We start from the raw sequence: 24,876 nt of genomic DNA on the forward strand, positions 1-24,876 counted from the left end.
AACTCAAATATTGTTCAAAACGAAGGAAAACAAAATGTTTAGTTCATAATTCAAAGTAAAGATCACTACAAAGGAAGTTATAAGGAACAGAAAAGGCAACTAACATTGGGAATTTAAAAATTACATACCCTTGCATAGATAATTCATCATAACTCAGTCAAAAATGCATTAATTTCACTACAGAAAGCTTTCCTATGTTAGATTTCTATAGGTTAATAAATCTGCATACTCAGTTTAAAATGTTAAGCGGAAGCGGCAGTATGTTAATTTTTAGAAGGTTGATAAAACTGCATACTCCGTTTAAAATGTTAATTTTTGGCCGATTTTTGCAAAATTCATGATGTAACCCCTTTATTTTTCAATATAATGCAATTTAAACCAAAATTGGACATAGAAAGGTAACTCATTGGTTTAGCAAATGTTTCGATCTCAGTATCCCATGTGAGACTAATCATTTACTTGATTACAAAGTTACTGCTTGAAGTGTAATGTTTCACACAGTTCGAAATTAGCAGGATCTAAAATTATTCAAAAATTATTTACTTTTGTTCAGTGTCGCTTGAGATGGGCCAGAACCAAGGTAAGAGCCACGTTCTTTTTTGATTGACAATCTCCGATTGACTGACCGCGACACACAGCACTTCTTGGCCTTGCTCGTTTTTGGGCCACAAAAGAATATTCAAATGTATCGGAATCTTGATGCAGTTCAAACTTTTACAGATAGCAATTGAAACCAAAATCGGAAACAGAAAGGCAATTCCTTGGCCTAGGAAATGAAAAGTTACCATCGTAGGAGACCATGTGACTCTAATCATTTACTTGATTACAAAGTTACTGCTTGACGTATTATTTTTAACTCAATTTGAGATTGGATCTACGTATATTCAAAAACTGATTACTCTTGTTCAGGGTCGCTTGAGCTGGGTCAGAGCCAGCGCAAGAGCCACGGTCTGCTGGGATTTATTTTCTCCAAAGATCGTGTTTGGGATCGCTTCTTAGCCTGGCTCTTTTTGGTCGGTATCATTTTTCGCAACGTACGAAAAAGTTTCCCAGGGCTCGGGTGCCCCAAAGGAGCATTAAAATGCCCGTGAAACGTTATCTACGTCCTGATGTCCAAGTGTCCAAGTTGAATACACGTCGCCGAAAGGGTTTCCAATTGTGGAAATCCAAATGGTGCAAATGATCCCGATTCTCGCCAGCCACCAATGAATGTACAAGTGGATCGGATTCTTGATGCAGCTCAAACTTCAAATTCAAATGGATCGGTGTCTTCAAACTTGTCCATCTCCGGCTGTCCAAACGAATGTGATGCAGCAGCAAGATGTCCCAATTCATGGTCCACTTTTCATGCCTCTTCGTGTACTGAAGGAAGTCCAGATTGGCTTGAGCTCTGGGCCTACTCAAAATGGTCTAGATAATTAGGCCCGAAGGTACTTGGTGCAGCAGCAAGTTAACAGGTTAGACCCAGTACCCAGTTATTGAAGCCGTGAGCCAGATCAACAAAACGTGGTGTCCCTGCCTTAAGCCCAGAATCAAGTAAGTTCGTAATGTTAGTAACTTCATTTTTAGCAGGTTGATAAAACTGCTTACTCCATTTAATCCACTTAAGTCCTGGTATTTGTTTTAAAACCGCCCTTTTCCTTGTCTTTCTTTTTAGCCTTGGATTTGTCTTATTGGACGAACTTTCCGTTCCCGAGTGCTTGGAATTCTGGTTGTTCGAATTACGAACCGACTGGATTCTACGCTAACGGCCGGTGACACCACGTTTTGTGGTTCTGGCTCCATGCTTCAAACACTGGATACTGGGTCCACCTGTTACCTGTCCCACCTACTGCTGCACCAAGTTCCTTCGGACATTACTATCTGGATCACTTTGAGCAGGCCTCAAGCCAATTTGAGCTTCCTTTGGTATACGTCGAGGCCTGTAAAATGGCTCTTCAATAGGGACAACTTTCTGCGGGATCACATTCGTTGGTACAGGGGAAGATGGACAAGTTTGAGATGCATCAACACTCTGATCCATTTGAATATTCAGTTGTGGATTGCGATCAGGACACCGATCCATTTGAATATTCAGTTGTGGGTTGCGATCTGGACAAGTTTGAGCTACATCAGGACACCGACCCACTTCTACATCCATTTGGCGAGAATTGTGATCATTTGTAACATTTGGATTTGCCACAACTGGTAACCCCTTCGGTGACGTAGATTCAACTTTGCCACTTGCACCTCTGGACGTGGATAACGAGATACGGGCATTATAATGTTCCTTTGTGGCACCCGGAAATTGGAATTGGGCTAGGAATTTTTTTGGTACGTTAGGAAAATTTAAACCCACCAAAAAGAGCCAGGTCAAGAAGCGCTCTGAAACGCAATCTTTGGAGAATATAAATCAAAGCACACCGTGGCTCTTAGCTGGTTCTGGCCCAGCTCAAGCGACACTGAACAAGAGTAATCCATTTTTGTACATGTTTTGATCCAGCTTATTTCAATTATTATACGTCAAGGAATAACTTTGTAATAAATTAATAATTAGTTTCACATTACCGTTATCTCTGGCCGAACAGGAGAGGGAGAAAATTTATGTCAGAAGAAGGTATTGCGGCATCCGGCAGCCATTTTGCTTTCCACCTATAGCAGGGCAATTGAAATTTAAAGCCGGAAGTTTATTAAGGCAACAATGGGAACTCCGGGACTTAAACTCCGGTGTGTCGGTTAAAAAAACATCTGAACAGAATATGTTTTCGCCGGGCATTGTGCGCGGTAATGTTTATGTTCGTAAATAAATCCCAGCAAAACGTACATAGTATAAATACAATTAATAACGCAATTATAAGAAAGCGGCAAGAACCGCTTGGCGGAGTTTGGAACCAGTGATGACGTGATTCATTGGCTCGATTCTAGCTTAGACTTAACCATATTTAATCGATATTTTCTATTCGAAACATCGAGTCCGAGCTTATCGAATAACTCTAATCAATTTTTTGAATACGATCGAAGCTTGTCGATTAACTTTAACTGATATTTTGTATAGGATACATCGAAGACAAGCTTATCGATTAACTCATTTGGCGGTAACTGCTAGTCTTTTTAAATTCTAATTCAAGATTGGTTATGTGGAGGGATTTGTTTTATCTTATATAAAATTTGTTATTAAATAACTAAGTATTATTAGAGATGGTAACACAGAGACTATCGCACGTATATATCGATAGAGATATCAATCGGGCACGATTTAAGAAGTGCAGTCACGACATATGGCAGCCCTGCTAGCTTGAAACCAGAAACTCTGGCACGGCTAGCTTAAGACTCGAAAGTCTGGCAACACTGGACGCGGATGCACCAGGGCCATAAACATCAAATAAAACATAAACAAACGCAAAAACGACGCAATGGGCTTTCCGCGCATCCTCAGCAAGAACAATAAAATCTACACGAAGCTGGGCGAGTTCTGTCTGTCGGGCGACAGCTTCTGGATAGTGTGCCACACGTGCCAGGAGGAGCTCCAAACGCAGGATCAGTTCTGGAAGCACATCCAGGACGAGCACAACTTTCTGCATGGCGTTGCCAAGGTGAGCACTGACCCAAGTGTCCGAATAACCCAATACTAATGGCTGCGCTTGTCCTTGCAGCAAGACCACAGCAGAACCTCCAGCTACTGCCTGACCGATGTGGAGGCGGCAGCGGGAGCGGCCACGCCAGGCGGCAGCGGTTCCCAGGGTGCGGGCAGTGTTACGGCGGTCACAGTGCCACTGGCTTTGTACCATTGCTCGACCAAATACTCCGAGGAGGAGCAGCGCGAGGTTGAGTTGCATGAGGCTCAACAGCAGCAGCAGCAACAGCAACAACAGCAGCAGCAGCAGGTTCAAGTACAGCAGCAGGTTCAGCAGCAACATCAGGCCCAACAACAGCAACAGCAGCAGCAACAACACCAACAGCAACAACAGCAGGCGCACCAGCAACAGCTCCAGCAGCAGCAGCAGCAGCAGCAAAGGGATGTGGCCAAGGAGCTGGCCGAGCTGCATGCCAATGCAGTAGCCGCTGCCACCGCTGCTGCAGCAGCCATTGGCGGTGGCGAGGGCAGCACACGCAGCAGCATTGACATTAAAATCGAACCCAGCCAACTTACAATGACGCCAGAGATGCAGGCCGCGGCGGCAGCGGCAGCAGCGGGCACCATCTACCATCTGCCGCAACTAGTGCCGGCTCCAGTTGTTCCGCCGCCGCCGCCCACGCCTGGCTTTGTGAGTGTCAGCGCCAGCACCAGCACCTCCAACACGGTCAGCACCACGCCGCCAAATGTGACGGCTGTACTTCAGCAGCAGCAGCAGCAGCAACAGCAACAACAGACCGGAGCGGGACTCACCAATCTCAGCCTCAGCGTGACGCCGTCGACTGCCATGGCCGCCGCAATGCTGGCCGCCAGTCAGGAGCTGCCCAAAGATTCGAACAGCACGACGGCGAGTGCCGGCAGCGCTGTGTCCTCGGACGATGGCGAGCGCTGGTACGTCTGCGACTTTGAAACGTGCGGGCTCAAGTTCAAGTACAAGTCACGGATGGAGCTGCATCGCGTGGTGCACAGCAAGGAGCGGCGCTTCAATTGTGAGCTGTGCAGCGCCTCCTTTAAGCAGTCCTGCAACCTGTCCACGCACCGGAAAAAGAAGCATGCGCTGCGAGGCGTCAAGAACGATATACTGCCGCAGCGCTTCTAGGCCGTAGATCGTAGTTAACCAGGTCCTGCTCCTGCTCCCTCCCTGTCACTCGTTTAGCCAGATTCTGGACTGCAGCTTGTAAACCTTAATCCCTGATCCCAGGCTCCTCAAGTTCTAACTTAGTTTAACTACCTTATTTTAGAGTTTAAACCGGAGACTACCTCTGCTGGCCAAAAGATTGTTTTTTATATTTTATAGCTGGCAAGACCCCCCTTTGAAGGCTTCTTCCTGTGAAGGTTTTATCTCTGCTTAAAATTGTAAAGGTTTCCCTATGCTTTGTCCAGCTATGGCAATCCTTTGGCCAGCAGGACGACCTACGGTTATATATATATATATATATACATATATATATGAATAATTATATCTAATTTAGATATAGTTCCCCCTTGTAAATGTAATGCGAATGCCCGAGCGAGGTTATGTTAACCTTCCTCCCATTAACGTTTAATTGCGCCCTAGATGTATGTACATGCAATCTTGTATATAGTGGCTAAGATAATACGAACTAGCTCGATATCGTTGTGGACATCGAGGTTAGCAGTCAGTTGGTTCCGTGTTACGTTAGTTACTCCCACTTTTGCCTAGTAAGTGCGACCAGTGCGCAACAGTGTATTTACCATTAGATCAATCAATCAATCAAACGCCGGCAAGCTAAACGGCAAGGCAACAAGCAACAGCCGAAACACACAACAACCAACAAAGCGAACAAGAAAATACATCAAAAATACATTTAATAATTGTTTAAACTATAAATGGCATGGACTTTTCTCTTGGGGGGTTTGGTTTTAGTGGCTTCGACTGGCTTTTATCACCTTGCAGCGTATCAATCAAGGGATTTTTTCGTTATTTTTCTTTTCAAGAACTGTACATGGACGGTGGCAGGACCAATCATGAATCCCAAAAGAGAAACCCCTTGCTCTACAGGAAGAATACCTTTGACTTTAACTATTATTTTTAATTTCTATCATTTAAACCGAAAAAATAGTGCTTTTCATACATAAATAATTTAAAATATTGTAAATTTTTATAACAAAAAAAATTACAATTACAACAATATTGTTTTTATTGAAAGCAAAATAACAATTTTAACCAATGATATTTTGACTAAGGTCAACCCTAATTAGCCAAGTTTCCTTTCAAAATTTCGAAAAATTCAATAGGTGGCGCAGGCAAGTTTGTGTTCCTTTGTAATAAGGGAAATATTTTTTCCCGCAGGAGGCTCTTAGCGGTTGCACATAAATTCCCTTATAACGAAGGAAACACAAACTAATTAGCTCCACCTATAGAATTTCCTTAGAGTTATTTTATGACTCTTATAACTTTTTATAAGTCTAACTCGTTCGAAAACTTGTATAATTATTGTGTTATACTCTTATAAATCATTTATACATATTTGTTTTATTTATTATAATTATTTATTCGGCTGGTTTATTAATTTGATTTACTTTATTTGAATTTAATTGAAATTATTTGCAATTGAATCATGGTGTCAAATTGAAAAGCGTATATAACTAAGCCAAAAGAATATTTATTTCACTTCAGAGACCTTTCCTGCGTTATTTTTTATCTAAGTGATTTTTTAAATTTAAATATTGAAAAATGTAAGATGTAGGTCCTCATTTATTTAGAATTAATAAATTTGTTAACATTATCATTTAGGTTGCGGACCTAGAAAAAACCGTTATTTTTTTATCCGCTAAACTTTAGTAAAGACAAAGTACAGGTCGGAACCCAAACAGTAATTCGGAGTCAGTGGCGCCCTCAACCAACTACACAGATCCTGTTTTACAACCCAGTGTTGGATAAGGCAACCGCAAAGGATTCAAATCCTTAAATTGACAATAAATAAACTACAAAAGAAATGTACTTAAAAATGTCACAAAAGTTTAATTTTAAATAAACCTAATAATGTAATCAAATCAAATTCATACTTTGCCAGTATACAACTCATATTCACTGTTCGTTTTAAAGGTATTCACTTGTATATTTGCATTTTAGAATCGGAAATGTATCACCTAGTGACTTGTACCTGTTGCAGGGCTTTCTCTTCAGGGATAACTACTCTTTCCAGGGGGGTAGAAATTTATTAAGCCCAGAAAAAAAAGGAAAATCTCCATGGAAGTGCAAGCTATTGACATTTCTAAAGGCAATCAAACTGGAAGCCTGGGAGCAGGGTAAAAGTGCAAACTTTCATGTTACGATTCCCTTCTCCTGGGACAAAAGTCTCGCCCTCACAAAAATAGCTGGTAAAGTTTACCCAGATATTCGCAAATATTTCATATACATAGCTTGTGTCGCAAAAGGCAAAATACTCGCAATGCCTGAACGAGAATTTTCCGGCAGCAGCAGAGATTTGAAAGTTTCCGGAATATTCCAGTTCAGAAATGGCAACGTTATATATAGTACATATATGTAGGTCTAGGTGTCTCGGTGATAAATATGTGTACTTACATATATATCAGGTGTTGATGTCCAAGATTTCCACCAACTTTATGTGAATATGAAAATAAAAAAATAAAAATATATATATAAGTCATATATCATAACAGATTATATTTTAATGGGTATATTTATTTATATTTATATTTAATAAATAAGCAGATTTATATATAAATAAAATTATTAATTTATTTAAAAATATTTATTTAATGATTTAATTTCCACGCTTAATAATATATATTTTTAAGAACTTTTACACTGAGAGTTAGAGTATTTCCCCTTCGATCTTCTTACTCTTTCTGTAACTTCAACTCCACCTTCGATTTACTCTCTCCGTTTACCATTAAATCTGCAATAAACATCGTGCCAGGCGATTTTTCCTTTCGTTTTTATTGTTACTCCTGTTGTTTTTATACCTTTGCAGGGTTTTATAATTTTAGTCAGAAGCTCGTAACGCTGTGAAGGGGTACATATAAATCATATATGTATATTCTTGATTATGCATTATTCTATTCATAAAAGAGAGAAACTAATTCTTGTCTTTTTTTTTAATTAATTACATCGTTAAAATTTACAAAAATGGATCAAAATTTTGAGTTTTTTATATTTGAGTATGCAGAGTATGCAGATTGACTAACCTAATAAAAGCTAGCACAGAACAACTTTCCGAATTAAAATTAATGAATTTTTGGATTAGGTATGAGTTCTTAATAATTTGTATTTGTCAACAAAAATTGTCATATTAAAATTGTGATGATCGATCCTAAAATTCCTTTGCATACTGAAAGGGTATATTAGCTTCGGCTTCCCAAATTTGGTTTCCTGTCTTGTTTTATTGTCCTTTCTTCTTGGTAAAAGCCGATTGAAGAACAAGAGAGTGAGAGTGTCAAAATGAGAGCCAGGCCCTAAAACAGGGGGGGAGAGAGTGGGAGAGGGGCTTAATGAAGCGGAAATTGAAATTCGTGTGCCAAACGAATGTAGCTCTCTAGAATTTTGAAAGGTTTTTTGTGTCGATACACCTCAGCCTTTGCTTTTGTATGCACAATCACACACACACACACACACTGAGAGACTATTCAATGGCTGACACCATGATGCAACTTAAGAAGGTGGTCTCCATCTCCATGTTTGTTGAGACTAATAAATATTTTTAGCTGCATCTCTCTCTCTCTCTCTCTCTCTCTCTCTCTTTCTCTCCAGTCTCAGAGAGAAAAAAGGTTGGCAATCAAGAGAGAGTGCATTCCTTGCAATGGAAACCACCTTGTTCAATTACACCATGACTTACACATTATGTTCACCGACTTTTGTCACTCCTTCCTCTCCCCGCAAAAGGGAGTGCAGGTGCAGAGTGGCGGCGATGGAGAGAGCAGGGGAAGGGAGGTGGAGCTTCAACTGTTGCTCTGTTTCTTCGCTTTTAAAATTTCATAGCATACATTTCAGCGATAAATGAAGTCGAAAAAGTACGGTGGAAGCGATGGTAACTCAAGGACTTTTGTCGTTTTTCATTTAAAAGTAAAATAAATTTAAGATGCAAGTAAGCTGGTTAGTTTGTTTTATACTTTTTACTTTAACCTTTATGTTTAGAATATTTATTGGTTTGTAAAGTGGCAGTAATTTATACAACTTTAACATGACTATATTTATAAAAAGTTATTTATAGTTTTGGGTATACCAAGATCAAAGATTTATATAATCCCTAGGGTGGCTTTTTCTACATATATTGTTGATTATTATTATTTTTATATTCAGGGAGAGTATTATTATATCAATGCAATGAAGGACTCATTTCCGACCCTGTAAATCATATATATTCTTGATCAGAATCAACAGGCAAATCAATTTAGGGCAGAGATAAAATTTTGAAAAAATTTGAAAAAAAAAATTAAGATCAATTTCCGATTTGTTCTTATAATTGAAATCTGCTGCTTCCCTAAGCTTATTTTCTTTTCCTGACAATGTTCTTAATTATATTATTAAATAACTTTATATTTTTCTTTTTCTTTTTATATATATTTATATTTTAGAAGGTATATTTAAGAGGTTGTGGTTATTATTGTTTCATGTACATCCCAAATTTCAGATCAATTTCAAGTTTTGTTCAGAACTTATACTTATTAAGTTTGTATTGTGCATAAGTATATTATTATTATTATTATTATTATTTTTACTACATATATTCATTATTATATACTTCCATTATTAATTATTATTTTTCTGTTGTGTTTATCTGTATTCCTTATATTTATTTATATTTTTCTTTGTACTGTGACCTATTTTTCCCTTCACATCCTTAAGTTTCATTTAAAACTGACATATTTTTTGGTCAAATTCCTGTCACTGTGCCATGTCCAATTCATTATTCATCAGGATTTGTTGATGCTTTTTCCGCTTTCCCGCTTTTCCGCTTTCCCACTTTTCGGCTACTTTGTGGCACACATTTGACGCCAAAATTAAATATATGAAAAAGTCCTACCCCATGCCAGGAGACGGAATAAAATAAGAGATCCTGGATCCAAAGTGTAATGAAGTAATTAAATAATCTTGTTGGGAATTTAAAATACGTTTTTAAGGGATTTCATTTGTGTAATTTCTTTTAAATGAAATAAATATAAGTAAGGTATATATATTTGCTTTAGCTTTATGTTTGTATTAGTTTTTTGAATATTTTCCTATACTTATTATATATCTTATTATATATATTTCTTAAAATACAATTAGTTTTCAAGAAGTACTCCTGTGTTGTGAATACAAACAGCATCAGCTTCAGCTGCAGTTGATGCTGATGTTGATGCTGATGCTGATGCTGATGCTGATGTTCCTGTTGCAGTTGCTGTCTGGCAGGTTGAGCCTTCTGTTGCGTTGGCTTTTTGAGTGATGAGTGCACAAAATGTATGTGATATGTTGAGCGTCTAATTAGCAAAGCGGCGGACAAGCCGCCAACTTTGCACAGGAAACCAAGGGGGTTTCAAGGGTTGGAGGTGGGTTCAGGGTTTGAGATTGGCTTTACTATTTGTAACATATTCCCGGCACATGGCACATTTAAGGCGCTTTCGGCCTGCATAAGCCCCATTTTGGACCATAAATTACCAGTGCCGACAAACAGTTGTAAATTTCCTTACTGACATCTCTCTGATAATGGATATAATGGCAATGCAAACACACACAAACACCACAAACAGTTGCCTTTTGCTTTAAAGTAGGAATTAATTACTATTCGAAATTCGACTCGCTTCATATTTAATTATCCTGCAGACCCTCGAGTCCTCTTTCGATTCGGGTTTCGGATTGTCTCTGCTCTCATTTAACGACAGTTTGTGCCAATAAATTGAGTTTAACTGAAGCAAGTCATTAAGCTGACAAATTACATATGAAATATGTTGATGAAAATTGAGTTTTCTAAAGGAAATACTTTAGTCGGATTATTCTCCTAAGTTAAAAACTAAATGTTTTATGCTTAGATATAGAAGCCAGAAAGAGGTTTTTAAGTTTATGGATTTTAGAACATTATTTATTTATTTACTTTACTTGTGACACCTTATTTCTTATAATTTGAATTACAATTAAGCTTGAAGCCAAGTTTGTTTCCCAGCTCGGTTTCTGATTTGATTTTCTAAATTTGCGGCTTTGGCGGTTCTGTTTTGTAAATTCGGGGAATTTTTTCTCTTTAAGCAATACTCTTTAGACACAAAGAGAACGCTCCAAAGAATTCCAGTATTGGAAGGTAGGGTATTAAGTTAATGAGCCTATTGATTTGTACTTGCACTTTGGCACACTTATACATTAAATTTATAATATATATTTTATAAAGTTCTTGTGCACGCTGCCATGCTAAATTTAGGTTTTTGCATTTGTCAAAATAATATTTGTATATGACAAATTTTTCGGATAATCAAATTTTAAAACTAGCCTAAAATTTCTATGATTTATAGGGTCGGAAATGAATCCTTCTCTTTCTTTTAAGCTTCCGACTTAAGGTGAAATACAATTTTGTAATCGATATTAACTATATTTTTATATACAAATTTTTTTCGAAAAATCAAAATTGTAAAATCTCATAACTAAGCCAAAAATGCATTAATTTTAATTCGGAAAGCGGCAGTATGCCAATTTTTAGCAGGTTAATAAAACTGCATACTCCGTTTAAAATGTGAATTTTTGGCCGATTTTTGCAAAATTCATGATGTAACCCCTTTCCTTTTTTCCGAAAAATGGGAAATTTCTGAAAATTTTTTTTTTCGGCCGGATAAAGCTAGAAAGAAAGCCCTGTAGATGCTGATCAAGAATATATATGATTTATGGGGTCGGAAATGACTCCTTCACTTTCTTTTAAGCTTCTGACTGAAGGCCAATTACCATTTTTGTACCGATATTAACAATATTTTTATATGAAATTTTTCGAAAAATCAAAATTGCTAGATTGATTTGGCTGTGGTTGCTGATCAAGGATATATGATATATAATTTATGGGGTCGGAAATGTGTCCTTCACTGCGTAATAAGCATCAGACTAAAATCAAAATACCCTGCAAGGGTATACAAATAGTATAAATATTTAGTTAATTATGTAGTATTTGTAACCATATTAAAATTATTTTAATAAGTGCCTTAGGTATTTAATTTCTAATATAGTAAATAAATACAGTCTATCTTTTGCAGGACATGCGCAGGTCGTGTTTGGTTTCAGTCACCGCTTCCAGTGCCTTCCAGCCGCCTCTCTTAGCTTTTTTTGGGGAAATTCTCTCTTAGCCCGGCCTTAAGCTGCGGTAAGGACATGCTTACATTTACAGTTACCAAGCATAGAAGGCTGAAAAGAGGTATAAGCAGCAGTTGCCCTGGCCCCCCTTTTCGGTGGAGCAATTTGGGCTTTTGGCCACGTTTAGGGACCATGTTACATGTGTCTGTGCGGGGATAACGTAAAGGATTTAAGCCACTTGCTGCTGCCTGCTGGCTGTTTGCCGCTAATGCCGACGTTTGAGGACCTGGCCCGTTACGGGATCCGCATCCATGGATGTACGAATGCCCCTGGCTTAAGTGGCATATCCAGGTGAAAGTCGTCGTGTTTGCTCAGTCCTTTTTTGTATTTTCTTGTCCCCTCAGCTCTGCTCTACATATGTGATATATAAGTTACATATCTGCTTTTGGGCTTAGCCAAAAGGCCTCTTCTAGGCTGTAAGTGGTTCAAAACAGCTTCCAGAGTCGCGTCCGGCTGATTTTTTGCCAGGGATTCATGATGGAAATACTTGCATACGAAAAGATGAGCAATGCATTCATTATGCATCACTCTCTTCATATTAATTAAACAAGAAACTCTAATGTGTTGCGACTGTATATGCTAAATATATAAATCCTAAAGAAAGTACTTTAAGAGAAAGCTTTGGCATACTTCTTCTTGATTAACATCTCTTCCCCAAGCTTCAATTCAATTTTATTTAATATATATAATCATATTTTTATAATACACATTTGACATCACTTTTCCTCTCAGTGTGCTATCAGAATACGAGAAAAAAGGCCTTCGAAATCGGAATCTAGACGCAATTGTTCACCGGGTTAACAATGAATGCTCCATTGGAGTTCCGTTCGAGTGGAGGTAGTACGTGCCTCAAACATCTCCTTTTTTGTTTTTTTTTATCCTGCCGGATATATATATTTTCTCCATAACAATGGCAACGATATGAAACAAAAGTTCCCGTCGGGTTTAAAGTGAACTCTCGGGGGGATGTTTGGCACGAAAATAATCAAATAAAAATTAAATAAAATGAATTTTTTAACCAAATGGGTGTTAGTTGAAATCGTTTTTATGTGCTTAAGAGGTCTTTGTCTATTATTTTCGGCTTATAAGTTTATTAAATATGCAGATTATATTAATTTAGCTGTATCTGCTCTGTTTTTAACTGGAAACCGAATTGATATTTTAGTTGGAATTTAAGTTTAGGAAAAGTTTTGGGCCTAAAACAATATTTATATTCTTAAATATAGTTAAAAGTAAGTAAAGGTATTTATTCTTCGATTTTTAAACAAGTAAATGTATTATATACTTTGGATCTATTTATTTTTCTTCTTGAATTTGTATGAATTATTTCCATAACTTTTTTTTATTTGTATATACATTTCTCAACTTTTAATTAAGTTCTATGACTACCAGGTATTTTATATTCCATCACACTCACCTATAGCTTTCTTACTTGTTTTTTTGTTATATATAAATTGAACAAAGTTTTATGGAATTTGTTTTTCCGTTTCGCTGAAAAGCGTCCACTCTTGACCAATTATTTTTTTTGTTTGGTTTTTGGGCCAGGTTTTGTTTGAAAAATATGTTTTACGGTTTTCCGTTTTCCAATTTCTATTTTCTTCATTTTTTTTCGGGCTTGATTAGTTTATGTGTGTGCTCGCGCGAGTGTGCGTGAGTGTGCGTGTGTGTGCGTGCAACCGGATGTTAAGCCAAAGCGGAAATTGTGTTAAAAGTGAGGCAAGTGTGGGAAATGCATCAAAATATGCCATGGATCAATCGAAATTGAGTTTGACGAACGAAGTACATTTGCCACAAGCAAAATTTCATGGAAATAATTGCAACAGATTGATTTTTGCCAAATCAATGCACCTTTATAAAGGGTAAACCGGAAACGGAAACAAGCGTTTGGACAAGAGCATTGAATCGGAAATAAAGTAATTGATTCAAAGGCGTAAAATATAATATAACAAATATTCTTTAATATAAAATCTTAATAAAGGTGAGAAAATACATATTTTCAAAAACAGAAACAAAGATATTTTGTTCATTATTTTGCCAAAGTCTTTCCAGTAAAGTTTATATATACATTTGTGCTAATGTAATCTCTTTTTTATAGGAATTTCCTATAACTTTATCCCAGCTTTTACTGCCTTAATTAAATTGATTCAAATAAACCTAAGAAAAACAGTTGCAAACTCAATCATTTTATCTGCCAGAAATTTAGTTTTATAAACCATTTCTCAATATGCAAAATAAAGTTGAAAGAGAGAGCTTACTTGGTACTTGGCCAACACACACAAATTTCATGCATTTTTTAAAGCTGATTTGCAGATCTCGAAACTCGCAACTAGAAACTTTATTTTGGCTTTGACTTTGGCTTTCACTTTGCCCCATTTCCTCATTGCCTCGGTTCGGCAGGCGTTTTATTTTATTACATATTTTTCTTTTAATGTAATTTATTTGATTTGGCTCGCTTTGTGCCGGGTCTGGACCGGAGCTTAGTCCTTAGTCCTTAGTCCTTAGTCCTGCTCCCACTCCTGCGTTGTCTGCTGGGAAATGCCCATTCATTTCGTTTTGTTATTTGGCACTTAGTCAGCGGTTGGCTTTCGGTTTCGGTTTACATTTCTTTAGTGCAGAAGGTCATAAAAAATAATAAAAGGCAACGGACGAATGAACCTCTCTGTTTCTCCCTTTCCCCTACCAATTTTGTTTGGACACTGAAAGGCCTTAACTTGGCAGGACAAACAATGGCCAAGGACATCAAAGATTATGTAAGCCATTTCCGGCCAAAACTATATTGAGTAGTTTTGCTCTGGCATTTGATTTATACCTTGTACTACCTCACATTTATGGGTTTTAGCAAGGGTTTGAGTCTAGGAAACTCTTCAAAAGAGAGTTTCTTAATACATTTTTTAATGACAGATATGCGTTGGAACTCTCCACCTCTCAACCGGATTGGATTACATGGCACTTGGAGGCCATTTCGTTGCCCATTCAAGGCTCCCAAATAATGCCTGTCTGCGCATGAAGGAAGTATCGTTTATTATAGTTAAAATGTCGGCTGCACGTCAACGCCGCCTGACTGCGTTCCCGCCTCGTTTCCTCGACTTGATGACTAACTGGCTATATATACTGCTATATATATATATTTATATACTATATATACATGTATAGGGATATGGTTATAGAGCCATAAGCTATGGGTGAGGAGACAGACTTACTTTTGGTAGGGCGCCTAGACGCGCCTGAGCGGCGATGATAGCTTCCGTGGCTGGGTTCCGTCTCATGGTTTCCATCTGGCTAAACACGCACACGAGCATCCGATATATATATATATATATCTTTATATATATATATCGGAACAGCCTTCAAGACCCGATATATCCTTGCCATAAAGTAGATCCGTAGGAAAACTTAACTATAAATGATATATTTCACTAATAAAATTCAATATTCCAAAGACATTTCATAAGGAAAATCCCATTGAAATTAAAAGTGATATTTATCAATATTTTAACTATAGATAAATCAAAACGTTGTATATTTTGAATATTGTATAGAACTTTCCACTCGATAAACATTCTTCTAGGAATTATTAAACATTATTTATAGGGTTGAAAGCTATATTTTTTGGGTCATCAAATTTTGATCTGTAAACCCATATTTTCCATAACTAAGTTTAAAAAACCACCCCCAAAATCTAGAATAATTACTTAAAAATGAAGCTCTAAAATCTAGCTTAACTATTTATAATTGCTTCATTTAAATGCATTATTTAATTCCCACTTTTCTGTCTCCATTTTCAAATAAAATTATATATACTATCATAACATTTTAAAGGCTTAGCTGTTCCTTTGGCCTTCCTACATTGTTTTTATATATGTACAAATACAATATGTATTATCTTCAATCTTTTCCTCTGTTCTTATTGCGGCTTATCAGGCGAGACACAGTCGTCCTTGAATCGCCTTAATTCCTTGGTGTCCGGCCGGCCTTCGTTTAATTCAGATTTTCGCTGTCAGCGCACAAATTATCGTATCAATCATTTCATTTCATTTACAGCCATTAACTTGCCTATCAAAGCTGTCCGCAGAAATCCCTCCTACATATCCTACCCTATCCTATCCCATTCCAAAAGAGGAGCTTGTTGGCCAAGCTGTTTCCCCAGGATCGATCCTGGGCATTGTGTTCATGTTTTTCAACTTCAATTACACTGCACAGGCAGTTGTAACAACTACAATTTCCTACAAAAAAATTAAACATATAAAAACGGCATAAACAAAGAAAAGGCAACAAACGTTGGCTTCCCCAAAAATATATAGCTGGAGTTTATTATGAATAATTAAGGTCTAGCCCGTTTCGTGGCAGTTAAACTTTTTAATTTTCCACTTCCGCAGTAGCCTGGAAAAATTCCGAAGAGAACGAGAGAGAGAGAGACGGAGAAAGAGAGATAGAGAGAGTGTGGAAAATAACGTAATGAACAGCTGTAAAGGCGAATTGTAAACACAATTATTTGTATTTGTTTATAGCCCGTCCCTTGAGACCTATATACATTATTTGCTTATTTACTGAGTATTTATTGCAATAATAATATTACAAATCATATTTTGTAGTAATTAATTTTCCAAAAAAAATAATACAAATAATGAAAAGACTTTAAAGAACTTTAATAGCATAAAAAAAGAAAAACAAGGAATATTATTTAAGAAAGCTTTCAATTATAAAGCAATTATTAATATTTATTACATTAACACATTATAAATTTGACCTACTTTATCATTAATTTATTTTAAATCTTAAATATCCATTAAACCCCTTTTAAAAATCGCTATAAATACAATTCAATGAATGCAAGCATACATTTCTTCACGGGTCCTTATAAAATATATATGTGGAAAAGCCGAGGGAAAATTCCTTCAAGCCGGAAGCAAACAAAAATCGTGAAAAATATCAACAGTTGAGTGAGAGAAACAAACAACAACAAAATATAAAAAAAAACACGTACCAATAGCTTCTCAATAACATGAAAGCATTTTTCCCTTGCCCCATTTCCTTCCACTTTTTTTTGCTTCAAACAATAATAATAATCGTTATAATAATAATAACAACATCAACGGAAAATAAATGTTTCACATACGAACATAAAAATAAAGGGGGGAAAACAAGAAGCCTTGGGACCTATAAATAAATAATTATCTTCCTGCCGTAACTGAGCATAGAGATTTTGTGTAAATAATTCGGATTTGGCATACATGGCGTATGCGTGATGTATGTTTACCTTTTGCAATTTGAACTGAATAATTAATAGTGTTTTTTATATTTATTTTAGCTTATTTATGGCTTAATAATTAATTGAATTTAACACTTTTTGGGTGCCTAGAATTATATGTAATTTATTTATTATAAATTAAATGAAAAAAATCAAACAAACTGTAAATAAAATATAGAAAATGATAAATAAAAATACCCAGCTTAATATTTGTCTAAATAATAATATTCTACATATTTTTAAAGCCATAAATATACATATTTCCTATTTATAAACTCATATATATATATATATATTATGAATACCACTGATCCGAGGGGATTCCCCTTGACATTTTCGGGGGTTTTGGGGCTGGGGAGGTCACAATCAGCGTTCGATGCGAGAATTCATGTCGAAATTCATGCCTGAGCAGCCAAATGCGATTGGTCCTTGCTGCTCCTGGATTGGTCCTTGAACGGCCTCCTTGGACTCTCCCCCTGCCCCCTGCCCCCCGCTCCCCGTCCCCTTTGTTATTGTTGCTGCTCAAGCATTAAATTGCTTTATTATGCTTGATGTTATTATGCCCGCTGTGCAATTTGTTGCTGGCCACTGGGCCCCCCTTTCTTTTCTTTTCTTTTCTTCATTCTTCATTCTTCATTCCGCTTTTCCGCTTTTTCCCTTCCCCAAAGTAAAAAATTTGTAAAGAAAATGAGAGGGAGCAAAAGAGAAAAGCAGGAAAAGCACGATGAGAACGCATCAAAAGAATGATTTTCATATTTGTTCTGGTTTCCAATTTCATATTAATTTTATTACAGCCCCAGACATGTGCACAAGCATATCAAATATTTACCAAAAAAAATAAAAATAAATAAAGGGGGAAAAACAAACTCATAAAGCCTACAACTCTTTTTCCAGGTTTTCTTTGCTATATAAATATATGAATATTATTAAAGGTTTGCTTGCAATATTATTGCTTTAAAGATATATGAAATAATATTTAAATTTCTAGCAATTTTGCATTCGGTGTTCCTTAATTGAAACTGCAATTAATCTTGGTTTGAATTCGATTTACTTGTTTTTGTGTACTTCCCCCAAAATGCATTAACATAATTGGGGATTGGATTTAAAGCCAAGACCTTGTTGCCTGAAACACAAACACCAAAAACAAAGAGAACTCAAAAGGAACCAAAAATAAAGCAAACTCGCGGCCAATGTTGTTGGCTAATTGAAGTTTAAGACCAACTTTGTGTGTCTCTGCCATCCGTAAATCATTCAATAAGCGTTTTGCGGCATTAACCGACAGATTTGACAGGAAACCTATTAGAAGGGACTTTTTGGGCATTATTGGATACATTTTTATATTTGTGCATTTTTTTGGGGGGGAGAAACGACAAAAGATTTTCAAGATTTGTATAGGATGTTAAATTTGGTGCTTTAAAGTGGGATGAATCAACGACTGCAGAACGTCTTCATAACGTATAGTATATCATACCTACAGTACATATTCTTTATCAGGAATGTCACAGAAATTGTTCAGAATTTTTAGTAAACTAAAATATAATATTATTTAAATTATCTACAGAATGGAAGGTAAAAAAATTATTAAAAAATGTGGCATTTAAAAGGTTCCATTAGGAGGCTTCTTTAAGTGATTTAAATTTGAATAAAGTTTTTGTGGCACTTGTCATGATATACTATCTATATACCTTAGATAAATAAATATATATTTTTATATACATACATAAATATATAAATAAATATATATATATATAAATATATATATATAAAAATATATATATAAATATATATATATAAATATATATATAAAACCTTACCTAACTTGTAAAAACTAGACACAAATTATGAGATATTCTTTAAAATGTCACAATTCCTATAACTTTATAATCCCCAAACTATTTAAGTTCATCAGTATATAAAATATAGTCATTATAAATATATATCATTTTTCATTAAATTTTTTTACTATATCTTAAAATTATTTTTTTATATAAAATATTTTATAGTTAGTTTAAGCTAAGCTTCCTTTTTATAGCTACAGCATCCCCGTCTATGTGTGTGTTAGTTTTTAGTGGCATTGCCCGGTGTGTGTCATTGCCAACACCGTTCCTTGCATACCAACACACACGCACAACATAACCCACACCAGCGCTATCTCCCCACCTCCCACACCCCTCCCCTCTGACACTCACAGCCCCTTAAACCCCTAATATCCCCTCTGACGTCGCCACCCTCCTCTCATGTCCGTTCATTCTTGAGTAAACAACATAAATTTTTGTTAAAGTCAACAGGACAACGTTTTTCTCCAGCCTCGACAACGGCGTCGCCATGTCCTTGTGCATTAGCAGGTGGCGGGTGGTATGGGGTGTGGGGTGTGGGGTGGTGTGTAAGTGGGTGGTAGGGTGGTTGGGTGGTTGCCTCAAGAGGTGACTGAGGGGGTGGTCTTGCTTGCAAGCTGCAAAAGATACTAAACTTCAAGTCATTTGCCAGGGAAAAAGTGTTTCGAAAACTTATTTCAAGTTGAAAGGTTAGTTACATGTTTAATTATTTATTTATTTAGTTATTTATTTAGTTATTTATATAATTATTTTGCAATTTTTTTTATAATATTATTTATTTATTTATTGTTTTATTCAAATATTTTGTTATTTACTCAATCATATGACTGTTTTACAATCTTTTTGTATATGAAAGTGTCTTCTAAAAGGTGCTAGAAAAAGTCTCCCAAGAGAGTCCCCAAAGGGTATCCTAAAAGAGTCCCAAAAGAGTCTTTTAAATATACTTAAAAGTAATTATTTTATTATTTACTTAATTACTAACTGTTTCTGTCTTTAAAAACCCATATTTTCAGGACGAAAGTCCCACGGAAAGGATTCGGTAAGATTCTCCCATCAAAACATTCAAAATAGTCTCCTAAAGAGTTAAGTTAAAGTTAATTCAAGTCACTACCTATTGACTACTGACTATAAATTTCAAACTTTGATATATAGCTATTGCTGCAACATCTGACTGATGTCGTCAGTGTGTTATTAATACCACATATCTTAGGAGATAGACGAATGATGATTCCAAACATCATCTTGGCTTTCTCTTCCTGCGATTTATCGCATATGTTAGTACATCGAATGGGTGGTACACTGTGCGAAATGTTTGGGTAATAAATATCATGAGAGATGGCCACTTTTATGGCAAATCGATTGCAGTTTTCGTGCAGTGAATGCCAGCGGAGGGATTAAGGGGGGAAGTGCTTCGTCCTGGGTCCTGGGAACCCATCTCCTTCTGCTCATCCTGCAGCTTATCGCACATTCGTCTTGTGCCGTCGCCTGGTGCAAGGAATCACGTCGCACAGCTGCTGCCTGATATCAACTTTCCCGCTTCGATATAAGGACTGTGCCTCCTGCTGATGCTCCTCCTGCTCCTCCTGCTCCTTGGGCTTCCTTATCCCCATCCTAGACACCTCGACGCCGCTTTAAAGTCAATTGAGTTGCCACTTGGCATACATTTTCCTCGGCTTCGTGGTGGCTTTTCCACTTTTATGGCAAGGGAAAATGGTTAAGAAGCCACATACTGAGATTTAATATATAGAGCAACCCAAGGGACTTGACTATTTTATTTACATTTTTTGTCACATAGATATAGTGGATATAGTGGAAGTTTCTGGTAACCTTATATTTTTATTAAAATTATTAATAATCTATAGGTTTCTGTGTTTCTTTGAGAGTTGCTTTGAGTATATAAAACATTTCACTGGCCACTGATTGATTTTAAAATTCCTAAACAGAGTGAATCAAGGCCAGGTCCATCTCTGGCCAGGATCATCCTCTGGCTGCTCCTCCTCCTCTTGCAATCTTTTAGCCCTATTGCCACCTCCTTTGCGTGCTGCCATTGGAGTCTGCTTTTGGGTGATTTAGCCAACTGCCATAAATATTTTATTACTATACAAGGCGCACACCCCAAACACACACACACAACACACACAGCCGGGTGTTCAGGGGTGTAAAGAAAACATAAAACTGTGATTTCGGAATGGGAAATGACGATGGAGGTGTCTGTGTATTTGTGTGTATTGTTGGCTCTTAGCTCATGGCTCATGGCTCATGGCTCATTAGCCAAGTCAGTTTGCTGGAAGAACTTTAAGCTTAAGCCCTGGCTTAAAGTTCAACCACAAAGCGTTGAAATTACGAGATGGATCTAAAGAAGTGAGCTGAGAGCTTAGTCCAGCCAAACTGGCCAAAACTATAATTACAAAATCGTACACTGAAAGTAATGTTTTTACTATATTTAAATGAGCATTTAATGTATACTAAGATAAATAAAGTAATTATAATTTCATGAAGGAACCATGTCCGACCCTATAAATCATATATATTCTTGATCAGCATCAACAGGCGAATCTTTTAAGCCATCTCCGGACGAAAAAAAAAAATACTAGTAAAAACCCAAGTGTGATCAAGCACTTTTTACCGGAAATATGATGTAAAATTCCCCGCATATGGTAATAAAGCTTTAAATAATATATTTCCATATAAAAAACCGAATATAATAAATTATACTAGAAATAACAATAAATATAGTAATATAAGGTCTTAAATATTTAATTATATTCATTAAGTTTTGCCAGCAGTTAGTTTTTCTTTTTTAGAATTTACAAATCGCCCAATTGCCGAAAAAAAAGGTAAACAAAGGCAGCAGCACTCCAGTTTCAAAATTGAGAACCACAAGAGTGTATCGTATTCTCTCTAAGTCCCTCTCCCGCTCTTAGGTTCCACCTACCAGATCGAGAGAGAGCAGACAAAGTCAGTTACGGTACTTCCTAACGGGCATTTCTACGGAGTATTCACAGAAGTGTTGCAAGCTTAGATATTTTTTCTGGCTACATCTAGCAATAACCACAGACGACATGAAATTAACTATTTTCCCGCTAGATCTAGCGCATTCCAATTGCCTAATTATGCATTCTTCAAATGTAATCTGGCGCAATTTTGGCGTGCCAAACACTACTTCTAATAATGAAGTTAGTGCTGTTAACTTTAACTAGCACTAGCACCAACTTTTTGTGTTCAGCTTTTTTTAGCTTATTTGTGTTCAAAGTCAAGCTAAAACGTCAATAACCTGACAGCACTGACTAAGGGATAGGTGAAACGAAAAAATTCCGCGTGCAAATGCACAGAAAAGGCGGGCTCAAAAGGAATAAGAAAATATGTTTGGTTCACTCACTCGCATTGAATTATGTGCAGCTGCAGCTCCCAACGGCGAATTAGAAAACGAAAACGGACGCAAAAAGACGAAATTAAGCCTTCTTATTGAAGGCATTGAAAACGCGAATACAATTACTTTGCCTGCTTGGATTTCCACTTGCACATAAACAAAAACAACAAAATTAACTAGCCAAGAAAAGCGCACTGATCTTGGCTATGTATATATGTAATTACATATATAAATACTTACATATTAACATGTAATTATATATATATATGTACTTACATATATATTTACAGGCATTAAGTAATTAAAAAACACACATACGATCGCGCCCCGGGCTGCCCCCGCTTTTCAAACACTTTTCACTGCGGGGCTCACTGATTTTTCGCATTTTCGACTGATTTTTCCCCGGTACTTTTCCGTTTGCTTTTACCGTTGACCGACGCGTCGATCTCCTGCACGGAGATTTTTTCGTTTTCGGTTATTTTTTCCTTCCACTCCGACCGGCGTCGTGGGAGTAACTGATTTTGCACGGCCATCGGGAGAGCTCTCTCTGTCATATTGGAAGGAGGCGATGCTTCGGCTTATTGGAAAGCGGCGCCAGAGAGTGAGAGAGATCAGGTGGCCATTTCCAAAGCACTTCCTGGATCAACTTAGACTCAAACCATGGTTGCGAGATCCAATTAGTTTATCTTTATCAAATTGGGTTGCTGTCCTAATTAACCTAAAACGAAACAAAAAATAATAAATGGGTTTACAATAAGTTAGTTTAAAAGAAGCTAATTTGGATTAGAACAAATATCAAGGCTATTTATGCCTTTGCAAGAGTTTTATAATTTTAGTTAAAAGCTTGTAAGGTTGTGAAGGAGTCATTTCCGACCCTATAAATCATTTTAAATGGAGTATGCAGTTTTATTATACTGCTAAAAATTAACATACCACCGCTTTCCGAATTGAAATTAATGCGTTTTTGGCTTAGTTATGAGATTTTTAAAATTTGATTTGTCGAAAAATTTCAAATAAAAATATTGTTAATATCGGTACAAAAATGGTAATGGGCCTTCAGTCAGAAGCTTAAAAGAAAGTGAAGGAGTCATTTCCGACCCTATAAATCATATATATTCTTGATCAGCATCTACAGGGAAATCTTTCTAGCTATCTCCGGCGGAAATAAATTTTTTTTCGAAAATTTTAAAATTTTATAAGGGGTTACATCGTTAAAATTGTCAAAAATTGACAAAAAATTAAAAAAAATTTATATTACAACGGGAAATGCAAATTTGTTAACCCTTAAAAAACTAGCTCAAAACAGTTATTCGAATTGAAATTGATGCATTTTTAGCTTAGTTATGCTGTTTGAAAAATTTAGATTTACCCTAAAAATAAGCATATAAAAATCTAACTTTTGATATACCTAGAATGCATATATTTTATGTATTTTTATACGTATACGAAGGCCAAGAAGCCACTGAATTCCTTTTTGCAAAAAAACAAAAAAATCTTAATCAATAAAGAATAAAACATTTTTACAAAAAAATCCACAAAATATAATGGTGAATTTTTAAAAGTTTTGTAACTTAACATAATTTTTAACTTACATTGATTCCCCTAAGTACTCCCATTTTTACGTGCTGTGTAGCCTTAACCTGCATTAAAAAACAGACACAAAGAAATATTTGTAATTAGAAAAAAAATATAAGAGGAAAAAACCTGAAAAGCAGGAACTATGAATTATTTACGATTAATTCATGTTAGTGAAATAATATTGCTTTGATATACAACTCGCTTTCCACTTTCCACCGTGTTTTCCTGTGGCCAGATCAATGACCCTAGTCAAAGTCAATGCCAATCGAAAGCGGCCTCAAAGACCTAACCTAACCCGAAATAAATTCAATTTGAACTGCGGAGTCAACCTGGAAAACTGGTGAGCAAACAGAAGGAGGAGCCAGCTGCAGAAAACATTACTCAAGGCATTACTCATACGCCCCGTGTGCGGGTCGTTCCCTGGAGAGCCCTTCACACGCAAAATCAGGTTGTTCTCTCACTGTAACTCTGTCTCCACACGGCGTCTATGAAGAGCAAAATAAATATAATAAAAATGGTATGAAAACACCGCAAGCCAAACAATAAAACAATGCTTGCGAAACCGTCGACAAACCCTGGAATCCCTTCTGACCTCCTGAAACCAAGAATACAATGCAAGCCATAAATAAGGCAAAAACTTGACCAAAAATAAACAAAACAAAAACAAAAAAAGGAAAAAACAAATCGAAGCAGCTTAAAGGAAAATAAGGGAAAACTAAAGGGGAAAATTCGGAAAGGGAAATCAAAGTCTTAAGATACACTTAAGCTTTGCCATGTGAACAAAGGTTGAGAAAAGCGAATTTTAAAGTTTCATTAATTCTAATAATTAGTTGGTAAAGTTTCTTAAGCTTAAACTCAACAGCTTAAATTCTTTAAATATAAAATCTCCAACTCAAATTCTAATTAGGTTTCTTAATAAATATTAAATTAAATTTACTTATT

The 24,876-nt window shown here is 36.3% G+C and overlaps 1 protein-coding gene and 1 pseudogene across 3 annotated transcripts in view; one reads left to right on the top strand and one right to left on the bottom strand.

The window, feature by feature from the left end:
- The window catches only part of LOC110187077 (protein sidekick pseudogene), a 77,039-nt pseudogene that overhangs the window by 2,010 nt on the left and 50,153 nt on the right, over positions 1-24,876 (bottom strand). For both annotated transcript variants that reach the window (XR_015272171.1, XR_015272170.1), the window contains 3 exons: positions 23,949-23,996; positions 22,366-23,074; positions 7,164-7,200 (listed from right to left, as the gene is read on the bottom strand). The product of XR_015272171.1 is annotated as a protein sidekick pseudogene, transcript variant X2 (transcript). The remainder of the gene's footprint in view (positions 1-7,163; positions 7,201-22,365; positions 23,075-23,948; positions 23,997-24,876) is intronic.
- ATbp ((A+T)-stretch binding protein) lies at positions 3,248-5,465 on the top strand. The gene is made up of 2 exons (XM_020956466.2): positions 3,248-3,572; positions 3,633-5,465. The coding sequence occupies exons 1-2, from the start codon at positions 3,393-3,395 to the stop codon at positions 4,710-4,712; spliced, it is 1,260 nt and encodes a 419-aa protein (XP_020812125.2). The 5' UTR covers positions 3,248-3,392; the 3' UTR covers positions 4,713-5,465.

Source organism: Drosophila serrata, unplaced genomic scaffold, assembly GCF_035046125.1.
Source record: "Drosophila serrata isolate PLE 108 unplaced genomic scaffold, ASM3504612v1 contig_36, whole genome shotgun sequence".
Lineage (NCBI taxonomy): Eukaryota > Metazoa > Arthropoda > Insecta > Diptera > Drosophilidae > Drosophila > Drosophila serrata.

Coding starts and splice junctions, on each gene's coding strand:
- ATbp (XM_020956466.2), top strand. CDS start 3,393: ATGGGCTTTCCGCGCATCCTCAGCAAGAACAATAAAATCTACACGAAG. Junction 3,573..3,632: donor TTCTGCATGGCGTTGCCAAG/GTGAGCACTGAC, acceptor TTGTCCTTGCAG/CAAGACCACAGCAGAACCTC.